This window comes from Salmo trutta, chromosome 13, assembly GCF_901001165.1.
Source record: "Salmo trutta chromosome 13, fSalTru1.1, whole genome shotgun sequence".
NCBI lineage: Eukaryota > Metazoa > Chordata > Actinopteri > Salmoniformes > Salmonidae > Salmo > Salmo trutta.
Window position 1 is genome coordinate 36,207,541 of NC_042969.1, and position 11,949 is coordinate 36,219,489.

At 47.8% G+C, this 11,949-nt stretch overlaps 1 protein-coding gene across 1 annotated transcript in view; it reads right to left on the reverse strand.

Moving 5' to 3' along the window:
• The window catches only part of LOC115205734 (START domain-containing protein 10), a 35,396-nt gene extending 32,892 nt beyond the window's left edge, over positions 1–2,504 (reverse strand). The window contains exon 1 of the mRNA XM_029772004.1: positions 2,026–2,504. Coding sequence (XP_029627864.1) covers positions 2,026–2,172 — 147 coding nt within the window. The 5' untranslated portion in view covers positions 2,173–2,504. The remainder of the gene's footprint in view (positions 1–2,025) is intronic.
• Between the last annotated feature and the right edge of the window lie 9,445 nt (positions 2,505–11,949).

An 11,949-nucleotide genomic window follows, 5' to 3' on the forward strand; every position in this document is an offset into this window, starting at 1 on the left:
ATGGGTAATGTAATGCTCCAGGGGTGTCTAAGGGGGGAGGACAGAAGAGAAACACAGCAGTATGGGTAATGTAATGCTCCAGGGGTCTCTGAGGGGGAGGACAGAAGAGAACCACAGCAGTATGGGTAATGGAATGCTCCAGGGGTCTCTGAGGGGGAGGACAGAAGAGAACCACAGCAGTATGGGTAATGGAATGCTCCAGGGGTCTCTGAGGGGGAGGACAGAAGAGAACCACAGCAGTATGGGTAATGTAATGCTCCAGGGGTGTCTAAAGGGGGAGGACAGAAGAGAACCACAGCAGTATGGGTAATGTAATGTTCCAGGGGTCTCTGAGGGGGAGGACAGAAGAGAACCACAGCAGTATGGGTAATGTAATGCTCCAGGGGTCTCTAAAGGGGGAGGACAGAAGAGAAACACAGCAGTATGGGTAATGGAATGCTCCAGGGGTCTCTGAGGGGGAGGACAGAAGAGAAACACAGCAGTATGGGTAATGGAATGCTCCAGGGGTGTCTAAGGGGGGAGGACAGAAGAGAACCACAGCAGTATGGGTAATGGAATGCTCCAGGGGTCTCTGAGGGGGAGGACAGAAGAGAAACACAGCAGTATGGGTAATGGAATGCTCCAGGGGTCTCTGAGGGGGAGGACAGAAGAGAAACACAGCAGTATGGGTAATGTAATGCTCCAGGGGTCTCTGAGGGGGAGGACAGAAGAGAAACACAGCAGTATGGGTAATGTAATGCTCCAGGGGTCTCTGAGGGGGAGGACAGAAGAGAACCACAGCAGTATGGGTAATAGAATGCTCCAGGGGTGTCTAAGGGGGGAGGACAGAAGAGAACCACAGCAGTATGGGTAATGTAATGCTCCAGGGGTCTCTGAGGGGGAGGACAGAAGAGAACCACAGCAGTGTGGGTAATGGAATGCTCCAGGGGTCTCTGAGGGGTAGGACAGAAGAGAAACACAGCAGTATGGGTAATGGAATGCTCCAGGGGTCTCTGAGGGGGAGGACAGAAGAGAAACACAGCAGTATGGGTAATGTAATGCTCCAGGGGTCTCTGAGGGGGAGGACAGAAGAGAAACACAGCAGTATGGGTAATGGAATGCTCCAGGGGTCTCTGAGGGGGAGGACAGAAGAGAAACACAGCAATATGGGTAATGGAATGCTCCAGGGGTGTCTAAGGGGGGAGGACAGAAGAGAACCACAGCAGTATGGGTAATGGAATGCTCCAGGGGTCTCTGAGGGGGAGGACAGAAGAGAAACACAGCAGTATGGGTAATGTAATGCTCCAGGGGTGTCTGAGGGGGAGGACAGAAGAGAAACACAGCAGTATGGGTAATGGAATGCTCCAGGGGTCTCCGAGGGGGAGGACAGAAGAGAAACACAGCAGTATGGGTAATGTAATGCTCCAGGGGTCTCCGAGGGGGAGGACAGAAGAGAACCAAAGCAGTGTGGGTAATGTAATGCTCCAGGGGTGTCTAAGGGGGGAGGACAGAAGAGAACCACAGCAGTATGGGTAATGGAATGCTCCAGGGGTGTCTAAGTCTACTGTAGACTATTATGTGCCACTAATATGGTTAAGAGACCAGCACATGTTCTTATAACTCATGGTTGACTATGTTAACAGTCACCAGTGCACTACAAAGCCTAAACCCTGGTTTCCTTAATGACCTACCTAATCATTACTGAATGCCATGGTATTCACAAAGGTAAACCTACATCTTAAGTCTAGCTACTCTAGTCTACTCTGGACACAATATCATGAATAAGGCTGTATACAGTATTAATTAATGGTTATATTGATTTAAACATTAGGAAAAGTATCATTATGATTCCACACATTAGATTGGAACCTGTTCTGTTATTATCATATTTTTGTATCTTATTAAGAGGCGCTACAGTAGTCGGGTTTCTCTTGGAAATCCCAAGTCCCACACTTCCAGTCTTCTCTCCTCTCAGCAGTGCAGTGCATTCCCTTTAAGCACAGCACCAGACCTATCAGAAGGATGCTGTAGTAGCGATATACTTGCCTTTAGTTTCTGGATAGTTTTACACTCTTCATCCCTGCACCACACCGTCACGCTTCCCTTGTTGTAGCGCGCTGTCCATCCTTCGTGGTTTTCACATTGTTCCTTGAAAGAGCTAAAGTCTGTATCGTCTGGAATCTGAACGGGCATCTTCCTGTACCCTACTTGTGATGTGGTTCAAATATATCAGTAGGAGACTGACGACAGACAGAGGGTGGTAAATCCCCTTCTTCCTTTATCTCTGTTAGCTCCCACTGCAATGCTGAGTTTGATGGTGGTGGTAGATGTCAGCACAAAGTGCATTCCAGGGGAAATTAAGTTGAAGTCCCAATAACAAGTAGAAGCGAATTTGATGGTGGAGCTATGACTAATTGACGAGGACTTTTGTCCGGAGTCCTGTTGATACTGGCACTTACTTTCAGCAGGTGCACCTCCGTCGTACTAATGTCCCCTGGCGCTCTCACCCCCTATCATCATCACAGTGGTGGAGCACGGTAAATAGATAGAGGCGTCATGTTACCGATATCCCGATTTCAGGTGCGGTAGTCCTAGACAACATGGCGCGTATTCAGTCAGACTGACAGATGAACAACAAGATCAGGTGTCATGATTTATGATGTAGACTAGAGGAGATTTCTTTCCGTTCCATCTGTGTTTATTTGGTGTAATTGTCTGCTGGTGAGGGTAGCTGAAAAAGCGCTGCAATTTATCCAACAACCTGTAATAAAGTTGTAATAACCCTAGAAAAGCATTTGTAATCACTTTATAATCACATTTTATTCATTTTGCATATCTAAACGCATCACTCTGCCCACTAATGAGTTACTGTATATAAGGACAATGATTTAGGCTACAACAGATTAGGCATATTATATATTTTGTAAAATAGCCTAAATTGTTGTACTATGATTTTAGATGTGTTTTAAGGTTTTATTTCAGCTTTGCATTGCCACAACCACTGGTGGCCACCTGAAATGTTACAGAAAGTATGAACAATAGTTTTCAGGAGACATCCTACCATGAGAGGGCACTCATCCACCTGAAGAGCAATCATGATGATGATGATAATGATGCTAATGATGATGGTGATAATGATAATAGTGGTAATAATGATGATAATAGTGATGTGATAATGATAATAGTGGTAATAATGATGGTGATAATGACGATTATAATGATAATAATGATAATCATAATGATGATAATGATGGTGATAATGATAATAGTGGTAATAATGATGGTGACAATGATGATTATAATGATAATGATGATAATATTGATAATAATGATGATGATAATGATGACGATAATGATAATAGTGGTAATAATGATGGTGATAATGACGATTATAATAATAATAATGATAATCATAATGATGATAATAATGATGGTGATAATAATGCTGGGTTGACCGGGGTGTTGGGGGTGGAAATCAGCGACGAGACCTGAGTCCAGGATGTCCACAGCAGTGACCTTGCACCTCTCCTCTGGGCCATAACCCTCCCAGTCAACCAGGTACTGCAATCTCCTGCCCCGAGGTCGAACCTTCAGGAGACACCTCACCGTGTACACCGGTTGGCCGTCGATGAGATGGGGAAGAGGGGTGGGCCTGGAAACAGGCGACAAATGGCTGTGAGACATGGGTTTGATCCTAGACACATGAAAAGTGGGATGTATACGGAGGGTACGGGCAACAGAAGACGAACAGCAGAGGGGCTAATGATCTTGGAGATTGGGAAAGGGCCAATAAACCGGGGGGAGTTTGCGGGACTCCACCCAGAGGGGCAGATCTCGGGTGGACAGTCATACCCTCTGCCCGAGACGATACCAGGGAGCCAGGGTCCGGTGGTGGTCCACTTGTCGTCAATACCTGGAGGTGGTCTTGAGAAGAGCCGACTGGGCTCTCTTCCACGTATGGCGGCAGCGGCGGACAAACATCTGGGCCAAAGGTATGCCGACCTCTTCCTTTTGCTCTGGGAAAAGCAGGGGCTGATAACCCAGGGAACACTCAAAGGGCGAGAGACCTGTGGCAGAGCAAGGAAGGGTGTTATTCAAACCACACAAGTTGCTGGCTCCAGGTGGTGGGGTTGGCTGGGACCAGGCAGCGAAGAGTTGTCTCCAGGTCTTGGTTGGCTCACTCCGACTGGCCGTTTGACTGGGGGTGGAACCCGGAGGACAGGCCCAATGAGTGTGCAGAACGCCTTCCAGAACTGGGACATGAACGGAGGACCCCAGTCAGAGACCATGTCCACTGGGAGTCCATGGATCCGGAAGATGTGCATGCACCATGAGCTGGGACACTCTTTGGCAGAGGGTAGCTTGGGGAGAGGAATGAAGTGGGCGGCTTTGGAAAACCGGTCCACTACTGTCAGGATGGCGGTGTTGCCATCAGACGGGGGGAGACCTGTGACAAAGTCCAGGGATATATGAGGCCAGGGACGGTGAGGAACAGGCAGAGGTTGAAGGAGACCAGCTGGAGCTTGCCGGGGAGTCTTGTTCTGCGCACAGATCATTCATGCAGCGACAAACGCAGAGATGTCAGGAACCATTGTAGGCCACCAAAAGCGTTGTCACACAAAGGCCAGGGTTCGATGGGAGCCCAGGTGGCAGGCAAGCTTGGAGGAGTGGGCCCACTCCAGAACCGATGAGCGGACAGCGTCAGGAACAAACATCTGGTTATTTGGGGCCCCCCCCCCAGGGTTCGCTGGGAACGCTGCGCTTCATGAACCTTCTTTCCTATTCTCCAGCTGAGTGCCGTTGCCAAGCATGAAGTGGGAAGGATGATATCGGGTTCTGAAGGTGTAGCCGCGGGGCTATAGTGGTGTGACAGCGCATCCGGCTTGACATTCTTAGATCCCGGTCAGTATGAGAGGGAGAAGTTGAACCAGGTGAAAAGCAGGGCCCACCTGTTTTGCCTGGAATTGAGACACTTGGTGGTGCGGAGATATTCCAGGTTCTTGTAGTCTGTCCACACAATGAACGGATGTTCCGCCCCCCCAGCCAGTGTCTCCACTCCTCCAACGCCATCTTCACTGTGAGAAGTTCAAGATTCCCCACATCGTAGTTCTTCGTGGTGATGGGAGAAGAAGGCGCAGGGATGTAACTTGAGGTACAGGGCAGAACACTGGGACAGGACAGCCTCCACTCCGACATCTGAAGCATCGGCCTCAGGGACGGGTCAGGATGAACCAAGATGGGAGCTGTGGTGAAACGATGTTTGCGATCCCAGAACGCCCAGTCAGCAGCTGAGGACCACATGAACGGAACCTTGGGAGAGGTGAGTGCAGACACGTGGGGAAGCCAAGGTGCGGTAACCCCGGATAAAGCGGCGATAGAAGTTGGCAAATCCCAGGATGTAGGCTGGGTCCAATCCACCAGCGCTCTCACCTTCCCGGGATCCATCTGTACACTCCCTGCAGCGATGATGTAAACAGCACGTGTTCTTGGGCGGAGCGGGAGAAAACAAGGATGTCGTCAAGGTAGACGAAGACGAACCAGTTCAACATTATTCACCAGAGCCTGAAGCAGGGGCGTTGGTAAGGCCAAATGGCTTGACCAGATACTCGTGGTGACCGCTGGCCATGTTGAAGGCAGTTTTTCACTCGTCCACTTCCCATATCCGCACCAGATGGTAGGCGTTCCGTAGGTCCAGCTTGGAGAACACGGTGGCCCCCTGGAGTGGCTTGAAGGCTGAGGAGATGAGTGGTAGCGGATAGCGTTCTTCACTGTGATGTTGTTGAGGCCCCGGGAGTCGATGTACGGGCACAGGATTTTGTCCTTCTTCTCCACAAAGAAGAACCCTGCGCCGGCGGGGGAGGCAGAAGGACGGATGAACACTGCAGCTAGGGAGTCTTCAATGTAAGTCTCCATAGCCTTGGTCTCCGGACCTGACAGAGAGTACAGTCATCCCCAGGGTGGAGCGGTGCATGGGAGAAGGTCAATCCCGCAGTCATAGGGTCGGTGCGGCGGGAGCGAAGTGGCCCGGGCCTTACTGAACACCAGGTCCTGGTACTCCGCAAGAAAGGCGGAGAGGTCCGGGGAAACTTCCGAGCCCCCAGGAAGATGTCCCGGTGCAGGCTGTGCTTACTTCAGGCAATGAGCGTGGCAGAATGGGCTCTAGCCCATGATGGCACCAGCAGACCAGTCAATAAGGGGATTGTGTCCCTGGAGCCAAGAGAACCCCAATACACGGGAACCTGAGGAGACTTAATAAGCAGTAATAGGATCATCTTGCTGTGGTTCCCTGACACACGTAGGTTGATGGGGCTGGTATTGTGGGTGACCCGGTCAATAGAGCGCCCGTCCAGCGCTCTAACATCCATAGGAATGGAGAGGGGCTGAGTGGGGATGCCCAGCTCGGACGCCAGGGTAGCGTCCATAGTCGATGAGTAGCCAGAGAGATTGACTGATTCCCCCACAGCAAAATGGCATGAAAAGGGGTGTGAGTAAGGGTAGAGGAAAAGTTCTCTGTATGGCCCACCAGAGTACTCGCTCCTACCGGTGAGCCTGGTCTTTTAGTGGACAGGTGGCCACAAAATGACCAGTAGTTCCACAATACAGGCAACTCTTCGTGTGGAGCCTGTATAGCCATTCGGCTGGGGACAGCCTAGCTCTGCCTAGTTGCATCGGCTCGGGAAGAGGTGAATTGGCAGACTTTGGAGACTCTCAAGGGAACTCGGGTAGCCTAGGGCTCTCTCTGCAACGGAGTCGTCGAGGACTTCCGGGATGTTTCGGAGGCGAGGTGGAAGCCTTAGGCGGGCGAGTGAAATCGAACCTCCTCTCCTTCCTTTGCTCCCGTAGAAGCCCATCGATCCGAATGGTCAAGGCAATGAGCGAGTCGAGAACTGTCGGTAGTTCCCGGGCTGCAAGCTCGTCCTTTACTTCCTCCGATACTCCGTACAGGAACATGTCGAACAGTGCTTCCGGGTTCCAGGCACTGTCAGCTGCCAAAGGGTGGAAATCCATCGCACAGTCTGCCACACTGCGGGAGTCTTGCCGAAGCTGCAGTAACTTCTCTCCTGGACAATGGAGCATTGAAAACTTTCTTCACCTCCACCACGAATTCCTCCAGACTGAAGCATATGGCCGACTGTTGTTCCCATACTGCCGTAGCCCAGGCGAGAGCCCTCCCGGACATCAGTGTGATGAGGTACGCTATCTTAGAGAAGTCCGAGGGGAAGGAGGAGGGCTGCAGCTAAATTATGAGGGAACACTGAGCGAGAAACGCCAGACTCTCCATTGAAGCATTCCGGGGGAGGTACGCGGGGTTCCCGGGAAGTTACCGTCATGGTAGGCTGCCGAACAGACAACCCGCGGAATTGCTCAAGCAATGTGTTCAACGCTCGGTCATGGCGTTCGGCCAAGGTCTGGAACCCTTCCATAAGACCACGAAGCAACTCATCGTGCCTTCCAATGGTGGCTTCTTGGGAGGAGATGGTGCTGCAGAGCTGGTCCGAGTCTGCTGGGTCAATCATGGCCAGTCCGTACTATCACGTTTCAGGAGAAGACCCAGATGCAGACAGTGTCGAAGTAACAAAAGTTTATTACTAGAACAGAGGGCAGGCAAAAACAACAGGTCAGGCAGAGGTCAGTAATCCAGATCAGAGTCCATGAGGTACAGAACGGCAGGCAATCTCAGGGTCAGGGCAGGCAGAGGTCAATAATCCAGGGTGGTGTGACAAGGTACAGAACGGCAGGCAGGGTCAGGACAGGCAGAGGTCAGTAATCCAGGGTGGTGTGACAAGGTACAGAATGGCAGGCAGGCTCAGGGTCAGGGCAGGCAGAGTGGTCAAAACCGGGAAAACTCTAGAAACAGGAAATGGAAAAAGACAGGAGCACTGGACAAACGCTGGTAGGCTTGACAAAACAAAACGAACTGGCAACAGAAAAACAGAGAACAAGGTATAAATACATTGGGGATAATAGGGAAGATGGGCGACACCTGGAGGGGGGTGGAGACAAGCATAAAGACAAGCATAAAGACAGGTGAAACAGATCATGGTGTGACAGATAATGATGATACCGATGACAATGATGATGATAATTATGTCAATAACGATAATGATAATAACAATAATGATATGATAATGATGACGATGATGATAGTAATGATGATAATAATAACAATGATAATAATGATGATGATAATGCCCTAACAACGAAACCTAACCACAACCTCAGTGGTTGATGATATTGAATTCCAGGAGACAAATGGTTTCCCTTTAAAGGGAAGGCTGTTCAACTTTACTACAGTTACGTGAGGCCACAGGCTTTGTGAGTCTATAGGTAGGCACAGTTCATTGGAGTTCATTGGGAGCTTGCAGTAAACATGGCTCAGAGCACTTTTGTGAGCCACCGCTCCTTGTCACTTTCAAGACATCTGCTCTGGTAACATGACCTAACTACAAGCACAAAGCTACACTAATATGATAGCCGTTTCACCTAAATTACCATAGTTACTTTAAAACAGATTACACAACCTGTTCTTCTTAACGCTGCTGTGTCATTTGAGACCTTGATTGACGAAAGGTCTAATGCATTCTTTGCCAGTGAGATACAGTGGCAAACTGATAAACACTAGACAAAAAAGTGTTAGAAAAATGCTTAAAAATAATATTTATACTATTTATTCCATTCCTACAGAGGTTGGAGTGACCAATATTTGGTCCCGGCTACTTTGTTTCAAAAGGTTTGTAGAGTATAAGGGGTTGGATGGCTCTTATGACTCAGATTTATGCTCTGAGAATGTTTACAGGAGAGATTCTGGAGAACTTACGTAACACTACATCAGCTTTGTCTTTATACACAAAGACACCAGTTTGTCTGAGCTGAGGAACTCTCTCTGTGTTTTTTAAAGTAACCACTGTTGTTGTTCTGAATGTTTTCTTGCTGAGTCGCTAGCTATTGCTTACACTCGCCAAAACCACCTACACTAATACCACAGCACATGCACACTTATATTAACTGTCCTTTTGTAACTTTTACTGAGTGATTATACACATCTTTCCATTAGAAAATATCTACATTTTGACCAACTTGTCATGATCCTCTTTCTCCTTAAATCGGTTATTAGCTTTGGGGGTGCATTGCATGTCGGTGTAGTTGCAGAATGCGTGGTGGACGTGATACAGTGAAGTGAGCACAGTCAGGGGAAGGGGGGTGTGGCTGGTGTTCCAAGTTTTATTTTGTCTACAGCTAATGCCGTACCCATGACAACCACGGATTGTTTTGGAGTTGAAGTGAACCTTAACATGTGTGGTAAAGAGGTAGACAGGAAGTAGTGGCAGACAGTGAGGAGACCTGTCCTAACCCTGAGGAGAGGAGCTAGGAAAAACACTTTCTCTCTACAGCTGCTGGTTTAGAGTGGGAAAACACAGCTACATGGGTTCAAATACTATTCACTCTACAGGTGCTGGTTTAGAGTGGGAAAGCACAGTTACAAACACACATGGGATCAAATACTATTAAAAAAATCATTATTCCAAATACTTCATCTGTGGTTGATTGGTTTAATGGAACCAGTCAGTGGCGATTGGTGCCGTTTAAGATGAGGGATAATTTTGTTTATGAGCATGGCCTTATTTATTTCTATTACAGCATATTGGATGACTGTCATTCATTTTCCATTCATCCAGCTCAATGTAACATTGATAGGTTTAGGCTACTACATGATACTCAAATGTTCCCTATACCCATCATGAGTTTGCTACAACCTAGACTATGTAATGAAAGTTTACAACGCAGGTGACCACAGGTTGAGAAATGTGAGAAATCAAGGTAACGGACAGTGACACATTCAATACCACCTTGCACAATCTTGCCTGCATCTAGCTGATCTAGGGTGTAATCATCAGTCCAACAGTTGCAAACGAGAGTTTCTATTGGACAAATTCAGGTATGTTTATCCCCGTTTTTAGTTCAGTTTGCTTCCATTTAAGAAATGTTTTTCACCAGAATTGGCGGAATGAATACACTCCTGATCACACGCAAAACAAAGTTTACTTTCATAGCAGCCACATAAAAACAGCATGATGCCTTTGATCGTTGGATTATTCCTATTTGCATCTACCCGCTCTCCTGTCACCTTTTCCTTTCGCTTGTGAACTTCAGTGCACACAACACATCAGCTGTCTGTGACCAGTCGTAAAACCCCTATCATAACTGCTAACCGCTACACAAGGCCAACATCGTTAATGTCACCATATTTGCTAAAGTCATAGCTAGTCAACATATCTACTAGAACTAACACGTTAGTAAACCCACTAACTACAATCATGCAGTACAGTGCACAGTCAGCAAGCAGTTTAGCAGTTACACCGGAGGCCCCGGGGACAATACATTTATAAAACCAAAAGCTTACCTTGACTAGGAAGAGTTCCAGTGTTGAATAACCATAGCCAGCTAACGTTAACTAACATAGCATCCCTCTCTGTTTGAGCCGGGTGTTTGAGTAGAGTAAACTAGCTAGCTGCATTCACTAGCGAAGTAAGTGAAAGTGAAAAAAAACAACTCTCTCTCCCTATCTCTCTCTCTCTTCCTTCATTTTTGAAGAACTTAATTTGTTCAAAACTGTTCAACTATTGTCTCTCTCTTCCAGTCAACTACTCACCACATTTTATACACTGCAGCTTGCTGTAGTTTGTGCTTTCAGTACTAGATTAATTATCTGATCCTTTGATTGGGTGGGCAACATATGTCAGTTCATGCTGCAAGAGCTCGAATAGGTTAGAGGACGTCCTCCGGAAGTTGTCATAATTACTGTCTATGGAAGGGGTTTTGTATTGAAGTCATTGTACTCAGAGGAGGACGGAAGCTAGCTGTCCTCAGGCTACACCATGGTGCTACCCTACAGAGTGCTGTTGAGGCTACTGTAGACCTTCATTGCAAAACAGTGTGTTTTAATTAATTATTTGGTGACGTGAATATTTTTAATATAGTTTAACCTAAATAGGCTAACCTTTTTAATGTTTCACAATTTGTATTTTTATGAAATTCACTGAGGAGGATGGTCCTCCCCTGGTACCAAAAGAGTAGTCCAAAAACTGCAAACCTCCAGACAGGCATCTGAAACTCAAGACAGTCTAAAGCCAATTCTGTCACGACAGTGACGGATGGTGGCGCCCCTCCTCGGCCGGGCGGAGCTCGGCGGTCGTCGTCGCCGACCTACTAGCTGCCATCGATCCCTTTTTGTTTCACTTTCGTTTGGTTAGGTCTAGGTAGGCACGCACCTGTTTTGGGTTAGTCATTAGAAAGGGGGGGGTTATTTAGGTTAGCGTAGGATGTATGTGTTTGTACGTGATTGTGTTGCTTGTCCGGGGTTTTGTGCTAGAGGAACGTGTACTGGGTTTTTCCCTCTGCTTGTGGCTTATTTTCATTGTTTGTACACCACCGCAGAATCATTTAAGGGCTGCGCCCCTATACTTTTGGCGACCACATCCAGTTGTTTTTAATAAAGAAGTGTGGTCAAGAACTCTCTGTCTCCTGCGCCTGACTCTACCTCTCCTGTTGTTTTCTCCAGCCAGCTCGTGACAAATTCTTAAAGTATTTTAAAGATTTCAAATAGTATTTGAACCCAGGTGTTCAGTAGAAAACCCAGATACAATGTGACTGGTCTGGAAGATGCTGCAGGCTTGTAGCAACAGACAGACAAACTTTAAAACAGAGAGAGAGAGAGAGATTCCCTCTCCTTTAAAAAAAACTTTAAAGGTGAAGAGGGTGGCGGGAAGTCAGCGGAGCAAGTTGGTAGCAGCAAGATCACACTGCTTGTTCAGTCAGGAAGGTAGGAAGTCTAGAAAAGAGAAGGAAGGTAGCATTAGACAAAGCATTGATCTCAAGCCCCAGATTGACTCCACATAGAGGGAGGCTATACAACTTCCACTGGGGCCTCCCTCAGGTAGAGCAAGCTGCCTGAACTAATACAAGTTGGGG